Genomic DNA, 24754 nt, shown 5'->3' on the forward strand with positions numbered 1-24754 from the left:
TTATCTGGAGATTTTAGTTCCATTCACAAATCCACAAGCATGAGTAAACACAGTACAAAATATTAAGTCTTTATGTTGTTTCCTCTTTTAGCAAAACACAGTAGTTGGCTACAAGCTTTATGCCTTGAGTACATGAATAGCAAAATAAAAGATTTGGATGTAAATGGAGCAAAGTGAAGAGAAAAACTTCAGTTTTCAAGTAAGGATTTTTAATATCTTTGAAACTTGACCACATGCAATTAGTGCCTCCATCAGCTGGGCAGTTCAGGACAGAGGAAGATAAAAAGTATAAAAACAACTGTGTCCCTCTTGTGACAAAGCTACAAGTGGGTCCCTATGCTAATGAGCTAGGTAGTTTAATATCACCTGATCTGCAAGACACCTGTAGCAGCCCAAAAGAAGCAGAAACCACTTCAACCATTGATAAGAACAATTCCTTCAGAGCTTACTTTGAGGCACTTCATATGCAGTATGCACCAGACTACCTCATTTGTATCTTCTCACACATGCACCTACCACTTTGTGAAGACTTGACAGAACATTATTACACTGCAGATCTCGTGATAAAAGTTACATCCTGAAGATTTTCAGGTTAGAGTTCAAATGTGAGTTTGCCTGCAGTACTGGCTGTTGAAGAGTTACCGTGAGAAGAATGCAAACTGCAGCAGTTTACACTACAATGTAAGTGAAATTTCACTTTAGTCCAAAGTGCAAAAATAAATACTATTTTTCCTTAAAAGGTGCTATCAGTAGTTAAGTCTCAGAGAACTGTTCCACTTAGACCCAGTTATTAAATAACTAAGAAGCTTTTTACCTAAGGAAATTCTAAGGATAATCTGCTGTACAGTTACCTCTGCTATATTATATAGCCAGACTCTGTCCACCCAATCTAGCTGAAAATACCTCAATTACAGCAGACAACAGCACAGCACCCATTCTGCTCTCTAAGAGCACAGTGCATGAGGATGTTAGGGCATCCACATATTGCTGGTTACATTTTTGGTTTTGCCTAGTTCACCCTGCAGATAATTTTTGGTCAGTTAAAAGCTAATTTGGTCTTGTACTATTGACAGCATTTTTTTGTTCATTACTGAGTTGTCCATTGGGTGTAGCAGCAGTTTTGTAGCCATTGTCAGGTGCTTCTATCACTAAAAGCCTGAAAGGTTCAGCTGTTTTCCGAAGTCTCTGAACAACAACAGCATTTTGCAACTTTGCTTCCTCAAGTGTGAGCGTCTCATCCCGCAGCTCTCGGTAAGGCAGGGATGTCGTCAGTGTGAAGGGAACACTTCCCTCAGATCCTTGATATTTTGTTATGAAGTCTCTGACATGGCTGATTCTGACAAGAGAGAAAGAAAACGTGGCATTAGAGTTTCAGCACTGCAATCCCCGCACATGTGCATAACACACAGCCACCATGGGACAGGAATGAAATTCCACTTCATGAAGTGCCTGACAGCAGAGCAATACAGATGAGGTGGGATCCTGAAATGCCTGATCCACTTGGGAGGCAAGGAGGTCTGCATGCTCTGGGAGTCCTCCCAAGGGGACAAGGACGAGTATCTTATTCTGAGCACTCCAATGCACCATTGTGGCTCAGATAGTAGTTACACAAACCTACCATTTCCTAGCCAGCTGGTGGAGCTCTTACCTGAGGGTTCTGTAGCCAAGAGCTGGAATAAAGATGCCTCCTGTCTGTGGTTCATGTAGCGGAACCATAATAAAAATAAAGAAAAAGGGCTTGCAAAAACTATTTGGACAGCTGATGCATTGAATAGGTCTAAGTATAGTTCCATCCTCCCAAAGCAGGGGCATTCATTACAGATTCAATCTGTCTGTGAAGAGCTTTGCAACAACTGAACAAGACAGAAGTTTTGCTGTGGAAGAATCAGGATCAGCTAATTTAATTAGTGAAATGAAGATGAGAAGATACATCTGTATGAATAAAATTAACACAGTGCCAATGTTCATTCTCTGATCCTGAGACCAACTAGCAGACTGGCTGCTGGCAAATTCCTAATTTCATCCTTCCTCTCCTCCATGTAGAGGGTCTCTCATAAAGTTTACTGTCTTCTGGGAACAGTCCAGGACATGAGCTAACATCTGAACCGTGGATGGCTAGGTATTGACTGAGGAAGTGATGGCTGGCTTGGGGCAAGGCCATCCTAACAGTTTAGCAGCACAAATGCCCATGAGTTTCCATGCCTTACCCAGACACAGCCAGCAAAATTGAAACTAATTCCTGTGCATTCAGGCCTCAACACATAGATGCTGCTTGGTCTTGTAAGCCAAGAGCTGAAAACCTCAAGCAGGACTAAATTTTTGGTTGGACACTTACAGTTGTCTACATGCATTATATCAAATTTCATTGGGTTCCAAGAGCAACTCAAGCCACCAGCTCTTTGGTTCAGGGTGAACAAGTTCCTTTCCAGGCTCCACACCTAATGCTCCAGGGTCACACAAACGTTTTAAGTGCTGAAGAGGGGACACAACTCGATCCAGGACACAGCTCTGTGTGCTATTTCTACAGCTCTGCTCTCCTAGTTGCTGCACTCCCATGTCTCAGTTCCCCACACTGCAACACTACAATGCTTCCTGTGCTTCTGCTCCAATCTTTCATCAGTAATCAACTCATATGTAAGGCAACAGTTACTAAAAATCATCAATTCACCCAGACACTGGATAATATGCTACATGCTATTAATTTATACCTCAGTTAACAAATAGCTGTCTTGTGCACTGAAAGGAGTGCTGTGTATGCAATCATCACAATTAAGGATATCCACTCTAAAAAGATTTCCCTCTAGTTCTTATCAGGTTATATACAAGTACTGTGTACAGCACAAACATGCTGGTCTTGTGTGGAGAGGCTATGTTAGATAGAATATTTATTGCACAGTCCTTCAAAAAGAGCATTACACCAGTAAAGCTGTTGTTTCTCTTATCTCAGATGTTTTTTTCCTCTCAAAAGCACTTAGCAGCTGTTTAAACTGTTATTTACTATGAAGACAAAAAAACTTCTAAATATACTTAACTGTGTGGAACCTGGAATAATTGAGATATGAAGCCCTTCAATTAAGTATTTATAATTAAAATAGCAATTTACCCATCAGCAGTACATCACAACAGTGTTTCAGCTCGTATCTCAGGCCACTGCCAGTAATAAATTAGTACAAGTCAAAGAAAACACTACAGTCATTAACTCTCAACAGCTGAGCTTTCCTTCTGACCAGCCACAGACATACACAGTTTATCTTGACAGCAGCCTGGGTTGTATTAAACCTGTGATACCTTTAAACTGCTTTACAGAGAAAAACAGGCAACATATCCTTTCCACACAACATGACTGTATAGTACTTCAGTAATTTCTCAAATTCAGATTTGAGAAGGGTCTCTAAGGACAGTAGCTCTACAATTTAATGATAAAGTGTTAATCCCACTTTCTCAAAGCTCCTGCATACATGCACTGTGCTGACATCTTCTGACATTACCCTCATTTCTAAGCCTCTTTGGGAGCCAGAACTTTTATTAATTAAGAATTAAACACAATGTGTGCATTCTATTCTGTCCATGTTGACGTGCAAGGGGTGAATCTCCCTACCCAGTGCACCAATTCCAACCCTCCCCAGAGGTTTCTCTGGCTTAACTCTAAGTTCCTTTTTCCAGCTCCCACCTGTGGTGCTGCCTGTGCCCAATGACCAGCAGGCTTTTTACTAAGCCACTTGTTACAGATGTAGTTGTTTTGTGAGAGATCTATCACATTAAAGGCTATTTCCTCTAGTAATAAGCAATATGTACACCTTAACTTCACTAACCTACAAAGAACTCCAACAGTTTCCTCAGATCTTCTTTTACACTCAGTTATGAGCTGACTTTTAACAGTTCACATTTCTCTTATGTCCTCTTCTTGTCACCTAAAAGATTTCTCAAAATTTCAAAGGTTTTCCAGACACAACTGAAAAGTAATTCAATGCTAAGTTAAGTGAGAAGGTAGATTAGTCACAGAAATTAAAGACTTAAATGCACAGGCATTAAGACAAATAGTTCATATGGAAATATATGTGAAAGTGGCAAAATAAATCTTACCTGTGAGAAACATTGAATTTCTGAATTATCCTTTCCCCATCAGCTAACCATATCTGGACATTGGTGATAGGCTCCAAATCATTCAAGGGTACTAAAGGCAGGTGTCTTTTATCATCAGGTCCTGGATGACCATCTCCCACTTTAGAGATTATCTTTGGAGTAGCACTGAAAAGAAAAGCCACATGAGGTTATGGCTTCTGTGTATACTTGCAAGCTCAAACTTCCCTCCAGATCTCTGCTTCTGGAGCCTTCTGGCCCACAGCAGAGTGCACTGATGACTTTTTATTTTAACAAATATAGGAACACTGACATGAATATCAGCTGCTTTCTTTCTTCCTTATTTTTTTCCTACACATATGCCATTATTTTCACTTAAAGACTAAAATATGCTAAAGAATTTCAGCTTGCTTGTGTTTAACATTTTCATAAGATGGAAAGGAACTTTAAATATCAGAGGATTAAATATAAATATACAAGAGACAAAACTGTCTGAAGATTGTTCATGCATTTTTGTACTCTAATCACACAGGTGAAATTTTAAGGGGGTTGAGTATTGAATTTGCATACTCAAAGTTAATTTTCAGTGTAACGTGATTACAGTAATTCAATTTAACTGAACGTTGTTAGCCTTGATTTAGACTCCAGCATCATCTATCTCAGCTTAGAAGAATTACTCATCTATCAGAAAAATTGACTTAATGTGAAAAATCCAGACTGATGAACGCAGCAGTTGGATGTTTTTTTCTAAGGCGTTTTCAAAAGCTGACCCAAGCACAGAGGCAAAGATTCATAAAATGACTTGACTGAATACAGGGACCTCGGTCAAAGTGCATGGTCTTAAAAAAACCAAACAATAAAAAACTGCTGGCAAAAATTTTTATTCTGAAGAAATGTGTCTAGAGCTTAGTGCTTCTTTCATGACTAAGCTTGTTCAGCATGTACAGTTTAAGTCCTCACTGGGCCTGATCCAATGGGCACATTCTCGGCTCCTGTGAGTATAACCAGATGTCTGCTTGCAGAACAATAGCAGTGATTTAAGGTGTTACCATTTCTCATCTGAGCTCAACTGTGATCACAGACTACATGAGCACTGCATGGCAGTTTGTAGAAAAGCTCTCTTTGCATAGAAAATTGGTGAGTTATAGTTTCTTGAGAGAGAAGAGGATAACTAATGCCCATAGAGTAACAGCCTTAACTATACTGCACACCTGCTTTGCAGACAAACCCTGTTTTTATGCTCTTGTACCTGCATTAGTTTATTCATAAGGCAGAAAAGTCACAGCTAATTTATTATAAGTTAATGACTTAATATGTTCAGGTTAATAAAGCTGGAGTCTTAAATACAAGTTTAGTCAGAGGTATTTCAAAAACTTTCTATTGCCCAGTTAAGTGCTGCCCTAACTTCTAGGATATCAGCCAGTAGGACCACTTTTTTCGATCTTCACAGAAACTCAGCAAAAAGAATGAGAATCAAGAAATCTAATTTCCAAGTAAGCAATAAGAGATGTTCATTGTGACTAGAGACAGATAAGAGGTACAAAATCTTTTTTGCATCACACAGAAATCAGCTGGGGCACAAGGACTTGGTACCAACAAATAACAAGAGGCACACTTGTAAAATATTCCGGCATTACTAGTTCAGGTGATGCACTTGCACTCACCTCACCATCTCACAAACATGCTCTACCTCAATTCTCATTCATGCTCTACCTCAATACAAAATAAAACTTAATTGCCCTCCAGATCAGGAATAAAAGCTTAAGTACCAGCAAGATAATGTTAAACAGTTTTGCAAGCAAAGAAAAAAAAAAAAAAATCAAGTCATACTTCAGTCCAGCAATGCCCAGCTTTTGCTGTCTCCCTGTTTAGTTGCTGGTTCAGACACAGCAGAACTCATATGACTGAGCTGCCTCCAGGACAGCAGAAGTGCTCAGCCGTGGTGTCTGGCTCAGGCTGGGCTGGGCTACATCAGTCACAGCTGTAGCTCTGACAACTGTCTTGCATGGATACAGATTTTTGGTGTCATTCCCAAATCAACTTCCCTCACAGTCACATTTCCGTATGCAGCAGGACCAGAGGTGATTCGTCAATATCAAGTGTGTATGAGACTGAAGCCAACGCATTAAGTGAAGCTTTAAGAGAGACTTAGAACATCTGTATTCCCCAAGATTTAAAGCACTCCTAGATGTAAAAACTCTTCTCTTGTAAAAACTCTAACTCTTAACTGACAGATAAAGCCATCTAGTGGTGGGAGCTTTGACTAAAGCCAACACCCAAGAATCTACATCTTATTAGCCTGAGATCGAAGCATTGTAACTCCTTTTAAGGCCTATTACTTTTTTAAGATTATCAACAGAAGATGTAAACTAGAGATCGAAGAGGCACAAGAGCATCCTGTCAATTTTCTGACAAGAAAAAGCCCAGCAGTTCAGTATCATGCCTTACCATGACTGATGGTTAAGCAGCTTGACACACAATGCTTTACCCTAATGAGGTTACAGAGCAAGCTTGCTTTGCTACAAGGGATTTCAGTCAATAGTTTAATTAACATGTTTCTGAGGCTGTCTCAAAGATGCTCAGATTAGCTCAATACAAAAGTGGGGTTGCAAATGTAGTCATAATCTCACACTATGAAATTCAGCTGGACAGTGATAGATAAAACAGAGTAGACCCATTAGTTATACAGGTTCATAAGGAACATTGGGAAATTTTGATATGTCTTAATTATTTATCCTGTAGAACAAAAAGGCAGAGGACCAAACTTGTGTGAGCTATATCAACACATATGTTATTTCTAGATCCTCAAACAAAAGTTTTGAGAACTAGTCAATAGAACAATTCATAATGGTTTATCCATTACAAAATCCCTCCAACTTGGGAACACTGACAAAGTATACAATGTTAATTTTATAAATTTATTTGCTAAGCAGAGGTTTAGCTGGCTATAGGCTGAAGTAAACTCTTCAGTCATTTGTCTCTCATTTCTGATTAATCACACAAATGCAACTGTGGAAAAGCAGTTCTATAATTCCAGGTCTCAGCCAGCTCTGTTGGTGCCCACAAAGCTGCAATGGACACTTATTAACAGCTGGAAGTGAGCACATCTTTAAGGAGTAGGAGCACTTACAGCTTGTGTTTCCAACATCAGCAAAAATATTTACTTGTGTTTAAGGAAAAGGCTTTGATAGCATAGCACAGAATAGGCAAGCAAGAGTAGGAAAAAAGTAAAAAATGCTGAACAAGTTGTAGAATGTCTCAGTGCACAAAACCAGTCAACCGAAATTCACGGATTAGCATGTTTCTGAAACCTAACTTGCCTACTGGGAAGCAAGATCATTACTTGCTGTAGGCATGGCAGAGTACAAGAGGTGACTGAACAACCTAGCATTTAGCTCTGGTTAGCAGGCAGAAACTCAGCACACTGAAAATCGCTTTGGTTTTGTTATGAACAGCTCTACTTGTAGATAGGTTAAGTTCTTCACCCCTGACAAAAGCAAGTCTTGCAGCATCCCACCATCTCTCAAGGGAAGGTTTTCCCCATTGCATCTACTCAAGCATGGAGCAACTGAATGGACTGTACCATAGAAACAGATGAAACTCATAAAACAGACACTTGCTTCCCTAAATCAGCCTGGAACCACTCACCCTTTACCTTTATCAGTCTTTTGTTCTGCACATTATCTTCTTCCCCTGCCTCAGCAGCTCCTGCCCAGGTCAGGCTTTCCCTCAGCACAAGCTCTGGGCCTTAGCAGCCAAACTCTTCCCACTTAATTGAAACAAGCTGTTCATCTAAGGCTGCACCACAGCTTAGGAACCCCACCCTGCAGGTCACTCAGCAGTGCCTCCTGGGATGCCTCCTGGTCACTGAACATGTCCTGTTCCCTAGGCCAAAGCCTGCTTTTATAGGCACACAAGTCTTGCATGACAGGGATATGTCAAGCAGATAATGTGGCTGGAGTAAGCAAAAGTCACAGGGATCAAATAAATGAACAGTCTTCCAAAATACAATAATTGTTTGGTTGCAAATCAAGTCCAGTTTTAGCACTGGCACGAATGGCTGATACTCTCCAACTACAAAAGAGACATGGATCACTGTAGAATGCTAAAATGCCTTGCTGCAATACATGCATGATTAATTACTGAACAATTTAAGAGAATGCAAAAATCACCTCTTTCTTCTTCAGTTCTCTTCATGGGGTTGTGATACTTCCCCCTCTTCTCAAACTATTGCTCATACAGCTTAAAACGATTCTTTTATCTAAAATCACAGAATGAAGAGTGACAGCATTCCAGCTGGAAACAGTTCTGCTAATATTGAGACCTTGAACAAAGAAAGCCAAGAGTTTCCTGGCTGTATCAACAGTCCAGTGGATTATGGGAGCCAATTATTCCCCAAGCTTCATGGAGAGACCAAGATGCTGCGGGATGGAGCACTCACACTGTCAGCAGACACTGGAGGAGATCAGTTTGTTCAGTCTGTAGAGATGGTGGTGGTTGTGGGGCACCTAAAAGCAGCCTACTAGAGTCTGCAGGAGGGGATGATGCTCATTATGGTGGACAGAAATTCCAACGAGAGGCATTCAGGTTGGATATAAGAAAAAGATTCTTTCCCATAAAGACAGTCCAGTGCTCAACAAGGCTGCATAGCCTCTGCTCTTACAAGATTTCAAGACCCAACTGGATAAAAGCCTGAGTAACCTCATCTGTTCCCACAGATGCCCCTGCTTTGAGCAGGAGCTTAAATTAGAGAACTCCAGAGATTGCTTCCCACCTGAATTTTGATTGTTCACCACAGGTATTGTTCTCTTCAGCTATTCAATCATAAACCACATCAGCGTACTTACCTTCCTAATCTATAACCATGTCCAGAAAAGGGATGAAACACTGGCTTTTTCGATGACAAATACACCTTATCTTTTTTGTCTTCCACTTTCACTTCTACCTCCTCCTTATCAATAACTTTTTGCAGCTCAAAAGGCAGTTCCCTTAAGAAAAAAAAAAACAAAACACAAAAGGTCAAAAAAAAAGTACTGTACTGTTTTCAGTATACAAAACAGACCAATGGTTAATACTTGTTCAACATTTGGCCTTTCAAGGACAATGCTTTTAAAAAACAACTTCACAAGTATTTACTAAGAGTTAGGTTAAGTGCATGACATACAAATAACTTCAAGTTCCTGAACTGCAAATTAACTAGAAAGAATATAATTAAAAAAACCTCTATTATGTGAGTTTTTGAATGATGTTCAGATTTACTCAGCAGTTACCACTCTAAACACACAATGTGTAGGAAGTTCAGTGTTGCCACATACTGCTGCAAAAGGTTCAATTATTTTATCCCCACAGTAAAACAAAAAGGCTTTTAAAGAGGAAGAACTGAATTTAGACACAATGTACTCAGTGACAAACACAGATCTCAGCTTCTAAAAATTGTATCATCACTAATAGCTCCACTCTTTTGTGCAGTAACATCACCTTGGTAATGCTTTAATTGCATGAAGCAGAACACGACCATGCCTTTGTCTCCGAGCTGTGATGCAGACAGTACAATTTCAGGTGGTGGGGCTCAGCTGGCAAAGGAGTGTACTAAATGCTTCTCTACCATCAATGATAATGCAGAAACCATCTCATAATTAGCATCTTCACAGGCAAACAGTGGAATAAAAGTGGCAAACTTTTGATTAATGCACACAAAAGGCTTTAAACAGTGCAGTTAATTGCTACTACAACTAACATAGGTGACAGTCATACAGGAGAAATAGTGTAAAATTACTATTTCTGATGGCCTAGTAAAATATGGAAAAGAAAAATACACTAAGTAATTTCACATGCTTGAAAAAGAGGTATTAAATTACATTATCCATAAAATTATAATGTCCTTTCCATTTGTATGGGGTGAAGAAACACATTGTAAATTAAAGGTTCAAAATAACACTGGTTAGTATGGTCAACATACTGCAGTAACAACTGCAAACAATAGCAGAAAGCAGGATAGCAAGTTAACTTTTAATATAAGGAAAAATATTAAGATGGCTATTTACACAGGAACTTATGTAAGACTATTATATATACACAACAGTAAGCATGTACTTGGAAAAATGTCAGAAATTTAAGACTGATCAGAGTTGCTTGATGCTACATAGAACATCTGTGTCCATTTAAGGCTTTTCATCAAGAAAAAGAAAACAAAGACCATCAAACCAGAAATGCTCAACCCTCGTGCATTGACTTCATTAGTCAAAATACCATTTGATCTGCAGCTCTTATTGGGCACTGATTTATTCTTTACTTCATTGTGCACCTGCTGTGCCCCCTGCCAACACTGGCTTTTATCTATTCATCAGCAACTGTACAACTACTGCCACTGAGAGCTGTGTTAAACCTGTAGATGCTCCAGCAGCCATTAGCACTGCAGGAACGAGACCGGCAGGGCCTGCGCTCCTACAGGGACACTGCAGTGCAGCAAAGCCACGTAAAAAATTTAGAGCATAAGCTAAGTGCTACCCAAAGCACATTAACTCAGGCTGGTTAGAAACACAAAACTCGCTTACCCCTTTTTAATGGACTCCAAAAACTGCTGGTTTGCAACATCAGTGTAGCTCCGAAGTTCGCCGTCATTTACTGTAAACCCATTTTTCCAAAGTTTAATGATTACATCAACCTACAGAGTAAGAACAAGTCTCATTATAATACTGATGAAAAAGAAAGTTGGTATACCCACATACCCTGTGATTATAAATCATCCACTCCATGGACTAAAAATACCAAGAGCAGGCTCACTGTAATCTGCCTTGGCCTCACGCCAACAGGCACAGCAACTGTAAGGGGTAAGTGACATTTCTAAGTATCTTGTGTCAATCAGGGTTAGAAACAAACCTTCCCCCAATCATTCTGGCTTCCTAGGTCAAGAACACTCCTTCAGTTCAGCAGAGAAAAAAAAAATAAAATAGCTGGACTATCCCAGCCAGCTGCAACTCTTCAAGAGCTAATTTGAGAGCACACATGCCTGGTGTTGGAACACCAACTGCCAAAATAGTTCAGCTGGGGATTTATTAGGGTAAAGGCTTGCTCTGATGATTCAAGAGGATTTTCTCAAAGTAAAGGCATTGAGATGGTGCATGCAGAAGCCTTTCACTCAGGAAATGAAACAAGTATCAGAAAATTTCGTTTCAGACAGTCATACACTTATGTTACCCTGGAATTTCTGGGTGCATTCAAAACCTTGGTGGTTAGGGGAATGAAAAAGTAAATTCTCAGTAATTCTTTAACTTTGCCAGAAATCATCCACTACTCCAACTTGTAACCTTGGCAATGTTTACTGAAATCTCTCCAACTGTAAGATGGATATTTGGGATTGGATTTTCATATTAATGCATCATGCCATTTAAGGAAGCATTTGGTTATCAAGGTCTGATCCCTCTAATAGCGCTGTCTTGACAGATACTCAGCCACAAATGCAGAATTCACCTCAGCTGAAAATGAGTTTGATTGAGGCTTGATAGTACCCAACAAGTTTGGGGTTTTTTCCAGTTTGACTTGTTAGGTGATTGCTACATAAATAAACAGCACATGCAAACTGCTGAATAGAATTCCTTGTCTTTCAGTTGGGTAATCTGTCAAAAGAAGTAGACAGAACTCAGCAAGACTATATTCCATCAAAAACTTTTGTGTCTCATGGCACCAATGCATTTGGAAAGAGTTCTAATTATGGTAAAGTTCCTCTACAGTGAGCCAGGATGCAAATTTTACATGGTCTAATTATTCCACACCAACTTCCCATTTAAGCATTAACACAACGAATGGAACACTATTTCAGGACTGCTATTTAAGATATCGCTCCAGACATTTCATTTCTTCCAGGGTCAGTTAAGGATCTATGAACATAATTTCTAGCAATGCCCACTCCAAATTTCTTCTTGTCATCTTTGTTCTACATGGCCTTTTCTCCCTCCTCTTATCAGTCTTTGATGAGTAACAAAAAAACACAAAAAGGACAGAATCACTGAGATACAAACCCACACTGAACATCCCACTACAACCATAATTACATGAATAAGACCAAATGAAAAATATTTGGGCTATGCCTCAGCATAAAAAGGCTGCAGCTCCTTAAATAACTTCTTATGTAACAGTACTTGTCATTCCTTGAACTCCTGCTCACCTCACTCTCCTTACTAATAAAGCAGAAGTGCATTAGCCAATGCCAGCATCAGTTCCAGAATGACTCTAAACCGACTATAAAGCAGTAAGAGCCAACAGTCCAGCAGCAAAGGCCTGGCTGACTGGGAGGTGAGAGGCTGTTCCTACAGCTCTCTTAAATGTAAGCACTCTTTTACTCGTGTACTGGAAAAGATTGCTGGACTTCTGGTATCTGTTTTCCAGAGTATTCCTGGAGTGCTGTTATAACAAACATGAGGATTTTTTTCTTCACTGCCTACCTGGTTCTTGACTGTAGTTGGGGGCACACACATAGCACCAACCTTCTGAGCTTCTTCGAACAGGTTATCTACAAAGTAGTCACAGTTTTGTTCTGTACCGTTCAAAATCTGATCATCAGTCCCTGATTTACACACCCTGCAGAAAAAAGAAGCAAAAATTACTCCTCAGAGGACACATTAGAAGACAAGTAGGTACCTCAGAAGCTCAGTACCAAAAAGTATAGAAGGCACCCAGCTTATTCAGTTTAGTGAGTACAAGACATCAGGTCAACTTCGGATTGTGCTCTTCTATAAACTTCTTACCAATCTCTAACTGCTACAATTTGCACTTCAAAAGCATAAGCTAAAGAGCATCATCAGAAAAGATGAAGTAATCTATGCAAAGCTTATAAGCTTGGTATCAGAGCAAGGAATGCAAGTTAGATGATTCACACTTCTAAATATCATACACCTAGCTGCACACCAAGAAAGGTCTTTCCCTAAAGCAATTCTGTAATACAAACTTGGGTTGCTTTACCATAAGTTTTAAAAAATACAAGAAAATTGCCCTAGGATTTACTTTTCTACCCCAACTTGAACCTCCCCATTCCTAGCACCATCCCAGAACCACCAATACTGTTTTGGAAAGTGCATTAGGGAAACTCAAGTGACTCAACACCACTGGAGCACACTGAATAAATACAATAGAAGCCTTCAACACTGTGGAGCCTGCCAGGGTATTAAAAAAGATGCATCAAGCACATCCTTTTATAGAACCTTGTATATGTGACAGCTGTTTCTGTTAGATTTTCACCAATCAAAATGCAGAAATATGCAACCTGAATGATTATCTCAGTTTAGGTTTTTTGCATAGTAAGAAGATTATGCAGCTTTTCGTAAACACTGCAGGAGTAACTCCTGCAGGAGATTCAGAAATGTCTATTTTAAGCAATTCATAAAATAAAAATCCCAGCTCTTGAAAAAAATATCCAATTATACATAAAACTCTGCATTGAATTCAAGAGCAGCAATACTTACTGGAATGGTAATGAGATACATTGGCATAAAATGGAATTGTTTGCAGTGCACCTATGCAACACTAAGAATCCCTGGAGATTAACATCTTAAACAAAAGAAAACCTCAAAAACTTTAAAGAAGAAATTTCAAAAATATGCTGGCCCCATTTTAGTTTTTTAATAGAACAAAAGAAACTTGAAGCATTAATGCAGGTATTCACTATGATTTACCTCAGTAACAGAAATGGAAAGGCAAACACCTCCAGATCACATGCAGAGCTGCACAGTGAGTTAGCAATTTGAAAGGCCGCCTTGCTATTTTAAATAAAAATATTTACACAGCTCCTTGCATCTAGGAAACATTTCAGGTATATGAAAAATCTTTCAGCAAAACAACAGAGGGTTTTTTAAACCTTCAGCATATGTGGAGCAGATGAATACAGTAAAAAAACTGTATTTTAGAATTTAACAAAAAGTTTAAAAAGTAATGACAGGACACACAAACAGCAGTGGGAAAGGAAAACAAAAAATGGGGAGAACTGGCACCTACCATTCTTTCTTTACAGTTTTGATATTGTCCATGTCTTTCATTCTGGTGCTTCTCCTAATTATAAAAAGAAAATGGTTTATATCCAAAATAAAAAAAAATGCTTATCATACTTTGCCTCCTTTTGCAGCTAGAACACTCTTTATATTTTTTCCTGGGTTGATAATACATTTAACCAGAAACCTCAACCTTCCCCCCACCAAGTCTCCAGATGGTTCTTTGTTTTCCTGCAGTTTCTAATTTAATGACACATGAACCACGCATCTGTTCCAGACATTCAGGAGCAAGGTTACTTTTTAATAAATGTACAAAATACATTTCACAATTGTAACAGTATGATGTGAAAATATATGCTCATACTTATGTAAAGGGAGGAAAAAATACCACATTCCTTTCCTGAGTGGCATGGTTTAAACTTCCCTGATTTTACACAGCATTATAAGATGGTTGCAGAAAAACTGCACTGCCACTGCAGGCATTTGAGTGACCTTCACCTTAACTGTGCATTACTTAAAGGGGCAAGTTTGTCAGATTGCCCTTCCTACCTTACTTCAAGGCATTGTTGCAGCAACTCAGAAACTGTGAATTATCATTTCTGGCCTACTGTCAGCTGGCATGAAAATCTTGGATTTGTAAGTACTAAATATGATACAGGATTAGTCTGCTGAGTCAAAAGAATCCCACACTGATCTCATTACAGTCACTTTTGAATGCTCTGAAAAAATGTCGCAGAAAGTCACTAAAAGCTAGAAACTTCCAAAAACACCCTTAAAAATAAAATCACTCTAAAATTGGAAAAACTCACAGGAAAACACAGATTTTAAGTTGCAACTGTGTTCAGAGAGTTATCCTTGACAACCACTGGTTACACAGATGATGGTCTGCTCCTGGCAAGTTCAGGACTAAGTTATGACACTGGCTGTGGCTTTTAGAGAGCATCAAACTAAGCAGTGACAGCCATCACACTCCTGAACAAAGCAGTGTGCACAGCACCACTAGTAAGAATTTCAAGTGATTTTGAGATCTAATTTAACAAGGTGTGGAGTTTAGGGGAAAACAACATTCACTGCAGCACTAATAAAAAAAGTCAAATCAAAACATATTTTGCACACGTCTGACATGTCACACAAGATGCAGCATAGTCTCTTTTTTTTCCCACAAATGTTCTCCCAGAGCACTACACCTATCAGGCAAGCCTGTGCTGGTACATGATATTATATGCATATCTGTTTGTTGCTCTTGGAACTCTGTACTACACTTGGGAAAAAAAGAACTCTCAATATCAAGTGAGCAGAATCAAACTGGAATGCTTAAGAAGTGCAATTTTTTCAAACTTCTCTCAAACTCAGTTTTGACACACTCTGGCACATAGCATTTTTTTTGTGTTTGGCTCAATGTAATTCGTTGTGGTTTGTGTTAATGTGCTTATCTTTTAATCTTTCACTCTAGTAGGCTACTCCCCAAAGCAACGAGAGCCACCTCCTGCCATCTGCTTTTGTTGATCCTCTCTGACTTGTCATCAGAGCTGTTAAAAAGAAACAGACACAATGAAGCAGCTCCTCAAATTAGCTCTTTGGCTACATTAGCCTAGCCTGGCCTCAAATGTGCATGAATAGTATTCAAAACTGGTCAGCTGTGAAAGCTGCTGTTCCTTCTACAGTGCAACAGCAATTACACTTCGAGGAAATGTTTGCGTTAATCTCTCTAGGTGAAGAATCATCCTTCACAGCATATTGATGTTTATTACGGCCAAAAGCCATCAGGACACAGCAATCAGAATGCACTGCAAGCCTTTAGCTCAACATGTCAACCCAGCCAGCACAAACCACCTCCTCTCACCAGCTTCTGACAGACATCCCTAGTTGCTGTTTAAAATATTAAGAATTTTGGTGCGTAATTTTTACGTCAGTGGCAAAAAGTTCCTCAGAACTACCACCCCCTGAAACTAAATTTAAAACATGGGAAGAAGCTGCAAATGCCAGCAGCCCACCACAGCTCCACCTATTAACTGGGGTTAGGATACTCCTAGCCATTCCCACACAGCCCCAGGGGCTTTCCTGCCCCACGAACATGGGACACTGACCCAGCAGTGACCTTTCACAGCCAGGGCTTCCAAACAGGAAGCCCTCAATAGGCATATTTGTTTTGGCAAATCATTTTATAGTCAATACTTTTGAGCCCATATTTCCAGTTATTTTAACGCAAGAAAAACAAAACAGAATCTATCTGTGAGGCTTTCCTTGCTGTGAAGGGCAGAAATAGCCACAGAAACACATTCAGCCCCCTCCAAAAGCCTGCTAAACCTTTACTAACTTTGGCAGAACAAGCTCTCCAGCTGAGAGCTGCTCGCAGCACAGCACAGTCTGCCCCTGCACAGCACAGAAATTACAGCTGAAAATTGCACTGTACCCTGCCACAGAGAGACAGGAGGCTACAGAGAAATGGCAAGTATAAATTAATGCTGAGATGAGCATCAAACCTAATGGCCTGAACGTGACTGATGTGCTCAGGTACAAACCACAGCATTCGTGATTCCTCTCCAGCTGGCTAAAGGAGCTGTACACTCAGAAAGAAACCTGTCCTCAACCCTGATATCCAGGTGCTAGAAAGATATATTACTTGTCTGTAGAACTGCCTTGTTAAGGCTTAGAACTTGACATGCTTCAACAATCTCAGACCTAAGGGGAGGTTAACAAAGCTTGGGAAGGAGGATGTACCACTGATGGTGGATGTAAAGAAGGCACAATTCAAAGGCCACAAGGACATCGGGCAAAACTCCGAGAAGGAAGAAACTAATAAAGCCAACTCAGCAACTGTGCTGAATTCACCTTCCAGTGGGTAAAAGGTAAGGCAGGGCAAAATCATGACCAGCAACTCACAGACCACCTATTCAAGAAAACAACCCATCTAAAAGAAGCAAAAGACCAAACACACAGGCTACTTAGCATGAGAAGCATGGGAATAATTTAACCAATAAAAGACAGAATACTCATTAGTAAGATAACTATGCAAACTTGTAGCCAGTGAACATTAATGTCTATGTTTGCTAACACGTAAAAATAGTGAGAAGTTTTGATAGTCGTCACTCTGGCTTTGCGGATTTACCACCTAGCCCTTCTTTCTGCTCAGAACTGCAAATAAATGAAGTACCTTGGCTCTGTGGATTAGCCTCACGCACAGCAGGTCAAAGGACCTATTTTGGGACAATCCCGCAGCTGCGACACCTGAACTCACCCGCCCCCCGAGAGCCAGGCCGGGCACACGCTCCGCGCCTCCCGGCGCTGCCGGACCGGCGGCCAGGCGGTATTTTTAGGCGATGAGGCAATGCCGCGGTACCGGCGCGGAGGCAGAACGCCCAGGACAGCCCGGGAGGGGCCAGGCCGGGCCCCCCGAGGGTCGCTCCCGCTGCGGGACGCGGCCGATTCGGAGCGGGGCGGAGGCAGCGGGGCGGCTCAGCTCGCCCGCCCCAGGGACGGCCGCGGGCAAAGTCCGAGCGCCGGCAGGAGCCGAGGGAGCGGCGGCTCTGCGGAACGCGCTGCCCCTGCCCGGCCCGTCCCCACAACAAACTCACCGCCCGTCCCTCAGCGCCCAGCCCGGCACCGGCCGCCCGCCGCGGAACTCCTCGGTGTCCCGCCGGGAGCGGCGCAGGCGCGGCGGCGCCGGGCGGGGCGTGCAGAGCTCCGCCCCGGTACCGCGGGGGGAGCGAGGGCTGTCCGTGAGGATCCGCACTTGCTCTGCGGGGCACACGCGGCTTCCCCGGGGGCTGCCCTGCCTTCCGCGGAGAGGCGGGGGCTGGGGTGATTGCGGCTCGGCGTGGCTCGCCTTTACGAGCCGGACCCCCCGCGCCGCTGCGGCGGTGCGCAGGCAGGACCTGGCGCAGCACAGCGGAGATAAAACATTTTTGCCCGGCCTGGGACTGCGAAGGCAGCTCTGTCCCGGCTGCGGAACAAAAGGCACGCTCTGTGTGTCCGTCTGCGAAGCCGCGGCATCCATAGCAGCGGGGAATGGTGCCTGTGTTTGGGCACCCGGCGGGAGCCGCCGCACGCTGAGCCCTTTGCAGAGCGGGCAGGGCTCATTGTGCGGCGAGCGCTAATTACGGGCGAGTGTTGACATATGTGAAAAGGAGCTCAGCCGAGGCCTCGCACCGAGGACAAAAGAGCGGCGCGGTGTCTGGGAAGCAGGCTCCCGAGGGTGAATCAGACGGGAAAATGGGATAGGATCCTCGGGGAGGGAAGGAGGACTGAGCCGAGTTCCCTGCGCTGTGTTTGGCCTCGGAGAAGCCGCTCTCTGCGGGACGGGGAGGTCCGGTAGTGGTGCCAGGAGCTATCCAGGTACCCACGGCCAACCTTAGAGAAGCTGCCAGCCCCTAAGAACACACACGGAGCAGAGCGAACGCATCCCTTGCACCTGCGGGCTGTTTAATAAGGGTTGGGTTTTTTTCCCCAATAATTAGCGATGCACTGTGAAACATTTAGAATTAACCTGAACTGAACAGCCACAACTATCTAATTCACGCTAATTAATGGGAAATCCACTGCGATTTTGAAAGGTAATTCTAAAAGCAGAGGTAATACTTCACTGAGTGTCGTCTTCACGTGGGACACGTTTCTTCAATCCCTTAATCGCAACAATTAAAATCACATTGTTCAGAAAAATTAAAATAAGATGCTTAGTCTCAAAGTTCAGTGATGGGTGAGTAACATAAGTAAAATCTGACACTTGACAGCTATAATTTCTTTCTCGTTATAATGCACGTCACAATGCACTGATCCTTTTAAAGGCAGTTTGGATTAATTGTTAAGTTTTAACTGGATGACATCTAACTAGAGCTCCTACTTATGAATCTTCAGGGAATATAGTAAGAAATTTGCCTTTTGTTTTGGTTAAAATACATGGAGTCTTATATTTCAAAACGTGGATTGCTGGGATTCTGTTCTCCCTGGTTTTGCTTAATGTTTAAAATACTGACATTTTCGAATAGAAGGCACTTGTTTATTACAAGTGTTACTGATTCTATTAAACTTAAACCACAGATACCATGACACTGTAGAAAAGTCAAGAAATTCACAAAACTGTAAGCTAAAACATCAGAAAGTTGTTTTGCAGTGCTGGACTGTTTTAAATGTTCTTTCAATATTCTAAGTACACTATGTCTGTTTCATTAAACACACAAGTTCATTAATATGCTTAACCCTTTCTTGGGGACCCTTTCAGCAACAATTTGACAGACGCAAAGGTAAGCATAGAAAGAGGTGAAGTTGGGATTACTTGGTATAATGGTGTAGGTGTCCTGGCTGCAATCACTTACTGATTTAGAAGATTAAGTCTATTACGGGAAATCAGGATACATCTGGAAACATGCTGACCTACTACAGTAGGAATCAGTGTCCTAGTGAATTCAGTGGTTTCCTAAAAGCTGTTCTAAGTAGTGCTGTCCTCCCTCAGGAGTCTAACTGTTGACAAAACATAGAAATAGCAAAAATCTTAAGAAAGATCTGCAACTCTTGTATAACGTAAAAAATACTTTCTTTAAAGCTGGAGATTTTCAAGTTACAGTGTTGTTATAATCAAGACATCACTAAAATCCTTTTAGACTCCATGCATTTCATAGAGCTTATTCTCTGGCAGTACACTCGATGAACAGAAGCAAATGGTCCTTTTCTTGCCGTGTGGTGAATAGAAGCAAACAGCCCAGACTGTGTCTGCTGAAAAACCTCTCACAGGGTATTCATGAGATGAATACAACCATCTCATGCCCCTTTGTCAGGAGAGATCAGATGCACTGGCGTGGAAGATAGTGACAACCCCCAAACTTGTTTTATAATGTACGAGTGAATCTCAGTGTTGACAAAGTAAAACAGGGTTTTAGCTGTCACTGCCAGTCCTGTCAAGGTCACAAGAGAACCAGCACACACAGGGCATCTAAAAACAAGCAGAAAATTAATTTTGAAGGCATATTTTTAAACCTTATATTTAACAAGGTTAGCCTATGCCAGAGGACATTGTCAGCTACCTATAATTAAACATCAGCTGTATTGATTGACCTTAACTTGAGAGAGAAGCTGTTGCCTGAAGCCTTTCCTAAGTGTGTACACACAAAGCAGGAACACACTGTAAGGGAACTGGGACTGCAAAATAAATAGGAGAATAGGATCTGGTTATTGTAAATGGCAATTCCTGACTAAGACAGCACGTTCCTCTGCATAGGATGAATGGTCCTTGAAGGAATGTTAAGCCTTCTAGACTGCCACACAGGAGGGAGTAGCTTAAGGAACCGATGTCTCTAGGAAGTCAGCTGTGCACTGGAAAAGCAAGTTGTTGTTTCATGGGTGAATCAGCATTCGTGACAAAGGTATTATCGTCATGCATTGAAAGGAGTATCCACATGCTGCTGGACTCTTGGACTGTAAATACACAAGAAAATTGAATATAGCTTCAATTTTAAAATTAGTGTGAAATGCACAAGCCCGTGAAAAATTCAAGGCAGCCTGAGCAACTGTTTGTACCAGGATAACACACATTTGGAAATAACGTACCGTGAATTCTCAGACACATTTAAGTGAAACTACAATGATGACATGGTAGGGTATTTTATGAGCTCGTTCTTGGATCTGTAACAGAAAAAAAAAAAGCCACACTTTGAAAGCTAAGATTGTGTGTGAGGACTAAGGAGATTTATGAGCCAATAATGTTTTTGATGGACTTGCCATGTGATCCTAATCAAGCCATTATGCATTTGTATGGTGCTGAAGCTTATCTACACATGTGTTCATAAATGCCTACTTTTATTGTGAGCATTTTAGGACAGAGTCTGGTTTTTACTACAAAGCTATACATCACCCAGCATAGTAACAGGCTGGTGGTGCTACTATCATATGATTAATGATCTTAAGCACCAAAGTGAGATTATTTGCCACTTTTGTCCAAGATGGAAGTAATTTACAGCTTAAATGATAGTGAAAAACAGATCCTGCAGATGCCTGGCTGCAATATCATCAGCCTATGGGTTTCACACAATTATTATTATTATTATTATTATTAGTAGTAGTAGTAGTAGTAGTAGTAGTAGTAGTAGTCGTAGTAGAAAAACTATCTACTGTGACCTTAGCTCAACAGGAAAAATGTTATGGAAACTAATGGCCAGATGTGATGGGAAGATAGTTTTGAAATATTAGGAGGTAAGTTTTACCACTCCCTTTTAATATTATCTAAGAAACCCACTCTCTGATCCCGCTTCAAGTTGCTCTGATGTTTTCTAGTGTGGAAAACAATCTTCAGATAGGTGTGCTGATAATGGTGACACTAGCTATTTAATTTGAAATCATAACTATTATCCCTTTTTAAATGACAATGGTAGTCTTCAAATAATGAGCCTTCTTTAATAACATAGCAAAATGTCTGCAATGTGGAGGGATTGTATCATGTTCTGTATTTAAGGTCAAGGTAGTACCAATCCTGATTACTGGACACTGTTTGTTTGAAGTTTCCAAACTCATAACCCATGGGCCTATCTTCAAAATGGAGAGTTCTCAAAGGAGTATCCACACAATCTTAATTTCCTAACATCCTCCTCAGGAAAAGGCTTAAGGGTACATTTACAAAAGCAAGATCTCTTGTGAATCTTTTTTTATTTCAAGATTCAACTGAAACTAGGAGGAGTTGACAGCATGATTGAGAGGCGCACATATGAGCTTATAAATAGAGGCCTGAAAAGATGATTTGATTTTCATTCTTTGGAATGTTACTGCTATTCAGAGATATTGCAAAGTAATCTCTGGTAAATTGCCTATGATTGAAGCAAATGGTAACTCACTGAATAGAGCCCTCTGGTCTTTACTAAGAACAAACTCTCTGCAAAAGTTCTGAATAAGGGATGAAGGACTTTTTCTTTTGTAATTCCTGATAAAATTGGGACATGTGACAACAAAATCTCCCATCTCCAAATATTTCTTGTGTCATTAAATATCATTTATGCATCAAACAAGGTTTTTCATCCTAGGTAATTTTTTAATGTCTTTTTACATCATGATGTCCCAATATGACTTCATTCCCCAACTGTCTTTTAATGGAAAAGGATTCTTTTGCTCAAGTAATTTTTCATGTTTTTCCAATTTCCCACTATACCTGCCTTGGCAGATGGCGTGGCTTCTTCTTAATACATTTTTCAGATACCTTAATCTCTTTTCTGAACAACTGGAGATAAAAGGACATTGAGCACTGCTCTAAGCTTCAGCATTCATTATAAACTGGTTCTATTTGAAATATGGCCCTTCCCAATGACATTTATTTGTAGAAGCATTTAGACATCTGTCTGTAAGACCAAACTACAAATCTTGAAACTGAATGAGCGCTACAATTTTTTCAATGTAATACTTAGTGGAATGTGGTTTCAGTCCTTCTCCCCTTAATTATTTCATTGTCTTTCACTACTCAGAGTTATTTTTTTTCCCCAAGCATTTCCTGACTGTACAGTGCTGAAGGGAGTTTAAATAGGTTTTTAGTGCTTTTCTGTCTTCATATGGCACTTGAACCAACAACAGATAGAAAAAATGGGAACAAGTAAATTTGTGGATTAGTGAAATTACTCTAAATCCCTTTCTACAGTAATTCATCTTTCATTGTAAAACCACATTTAAATCTCCAAGTATGTGTGATATAAAATATTAATCCTATGTTAACATGTTCTCTGCATTAAAAAAAAAAAAAATCCAATCAAAGCTGCCAAGCAAACCTTGTAATTTATGATTGATTTATATATATTGTCAGTACTAAAAATGGTGATGAGGCTGACATGGAAGCTATAAAGCCATAAGCTATTTGAGTCAAAACAACCAGCCATACCTTCTAAGAGGAACAAGACAACTAAGAAACCTGTAAATAAAACCATCTGTGAAAAACAACACAGGGAGTAAACATTCAAAATGAAGCATGTCTTTCAGTGTTTCCTACCATGCTAACATAATGAGAATGAAGCACTACAAATGTTCAAAGCAGAGATCAGGGATTTTTAACTACATCAATCTCTCCACAGTAGTCCCTCTGGCATCATAAAGAGTGCTCTCTGGGTATGGCTCACAGGAATGAGATCAGAACAAAAAAAAAAAAAAAAAAAAAGACACAACTGTGGTATAAATAGCTAGCAAATATAGAATAAATAGCTTTTGAGTTGGGGAATTTCTGTTATTTCAAGCAGATCTGGACGGGCACTCAGGAAAATCAATTTGCTTGCATATTGATTGAGTTTATTTTACTTTTAAAAAGTCATCACTGTTCATGGGAGGAGGAGTGCTGGTTTGAATCAGGCATGTTGCAAGCAGATGTTATGCAAGCTTCCCCAAACAGCCCTGCCAATGACTGCAATTCTGGGTTATGACAGTCATGTAACTGCTGCAGCCTAGGCCCTTTTTTGGGCCACTCATCTGTTGGTTTTCCCAAAATGGGATATTTTTGTAACAAGTACAAAAACTTGAAGATCAACATTCATTTCCAGACCAACAGAATTTGAAAACCGTATCTGAGTTTCATGGTCTATCAGTACTACAGGACAGAAATGTTAAAGTACATTATTTGTCATTATATATATGATGTGATACTGTTACTATAATATCTCCTGATGTTTGGTAAGGGGCAGTCTCTTGCAGTTTCCTTCTATTCCTACTTTTGAAGGCTAAAAGGATGTGATTTCCAAATATTTTTAAATTTATGGTTCTTTACTAAAATATTATCACACTTTCCATCTTTAAAAAATAGAAGTACTTTGATAAAGTTTGCTTGAGCCTAACAGTCAGAACCACGTGCTCAGTAATTTCATGATACGATTCTTTTCGGTTAAAGAAGCAAGCATCACTGAAATGACTTGGCCAGCAGTGCCAAACCAGTCGGTGTGACAATTAAGGTTGAGACTGTCACCTACAGCTGTATGCTTGTGTTCCTCAGTTACGTTGCTTTCACAAAGCTTTTTGGTTTCGGGGTTTATGTGCAGGCACTGCGATAAGTTCTGTATAGGGCAACAAGTGGTGAAAAATGATTCTTACATCGGCGAGAAGGGATTGGGTTCGTTTATAGGTTATAGTTTCTGAGTGATCTGAAAAGCATTTAGGTATTCGGTGCAGGGTAATGCGTTGTATTCATCGCTCCTCTGACATGCCTCTGTGCTCAGGAGGGAGTGGGAGCAATGAGCTTCCCAAGGACCGGGCAGGCAGCGTGGAGCGCAGGCTGAGGCAAAAGGCAATGGACGCAGCCGTGACTGGCGCGATGGGAGAAGCAAGGGCGCGCTCCCAGTTGCCTGGATATCAAGGTGATTTCTCAATAATGAGGCTCACCATACCGTGAGAAGACTTTTCCACAAGAAATTACGGAGATCTCATCCCCGGGAGATCCGTTCGCCCAAGCTGTCCGGTCAGCTCCTGGCAAAAGCCTCCCTGGGCGAGCAAAGCCGACGCTCCAGCCCCCAGGAGAGGCGGCTGAGCCCCTTCCCGGGTGCCAGCGCTGCCCTTCACCCTCCGCGGCTCCGGGCAGCTGCTCCCGTGCCCTTGAACTCCCCAGCCCTCAGCTCAGCCCTCAGCTCAACCCTCAGGGGGCGGCGGCGGCGGCTCCCCCGCCCCACGGGGTCACGCCGGGCCAGGCCCGGCCGGCGGCTCTGCAGGCTGCGGCGGGGCCGTGGGGCTGCGTGGGCGCTCGGTGTCCGCCG

The 24754-nt window shown here is 41.1% G+C and overlaps 1 protein-coding gene across 5 annotated transcripts; it reads right to left on the reverse strand.

Annotated features, from left to right (window-relative positions):
• Positions 1-62: 62 nt before the first annotated feature.
• UBXN2A (UBX domain protein 2A) lies at positions 63-24469 on the reverse strand. Of its 5 annotated transcripts, none has more exons than XM_056486817.1 (7): positions 24387-24469; positions 14068-14121; positions 12522-12657; positions 10635-10744; positions 8928-9068; positions 4084-4248; positions 63-1336 (listed from the first exon to the last, which is right to left on the reverse strand). In XM_056486817.1, exons 2-7 carry the CDS (start codon positions 14106-14108, stop codon positions 1048-1050), a joined length of 882 nt encoding a protein of 293 aa, XP_056342792.1. In that variant the 5' UTR covers positions 14109-14121; positions 24387-24469; the 3' UTR covers positions 63-1047. The 5 variants fall into 5 exon arrangements, with proteins under 5 accessions (XP_056342792.1, XP_056342790.1, XP_056342789.1 ...); XM_056486815.1 differs by lacking the exon at positions 24387-24469 and adding an exon at positions 17636-17749 and having other exon boundaries at positions 12564-12657; XM_056486814.1 differs by lacking the exon at positions 24387-24469 and adding an exon at positions 17636-17743.
• Between the last annotated feature and the right edge of the window lie 285 nt (positions 24470-24754).

This window comes from Oenanthe melanoleuca, chromosome 3, assembly GCF_029582105.1.
Source record: "Oenanthe melanoleuca isolate GR-GAL-2019-014 chromosome 3, OMel1.0, whole genome shotgun sequence".
Lineage (NCBI taxonomy): Eukaryota > Metazoa > Chordata > Aves > Passeriformes > Muscicapidae > Oenanthe > Oenanthe melanoleuca.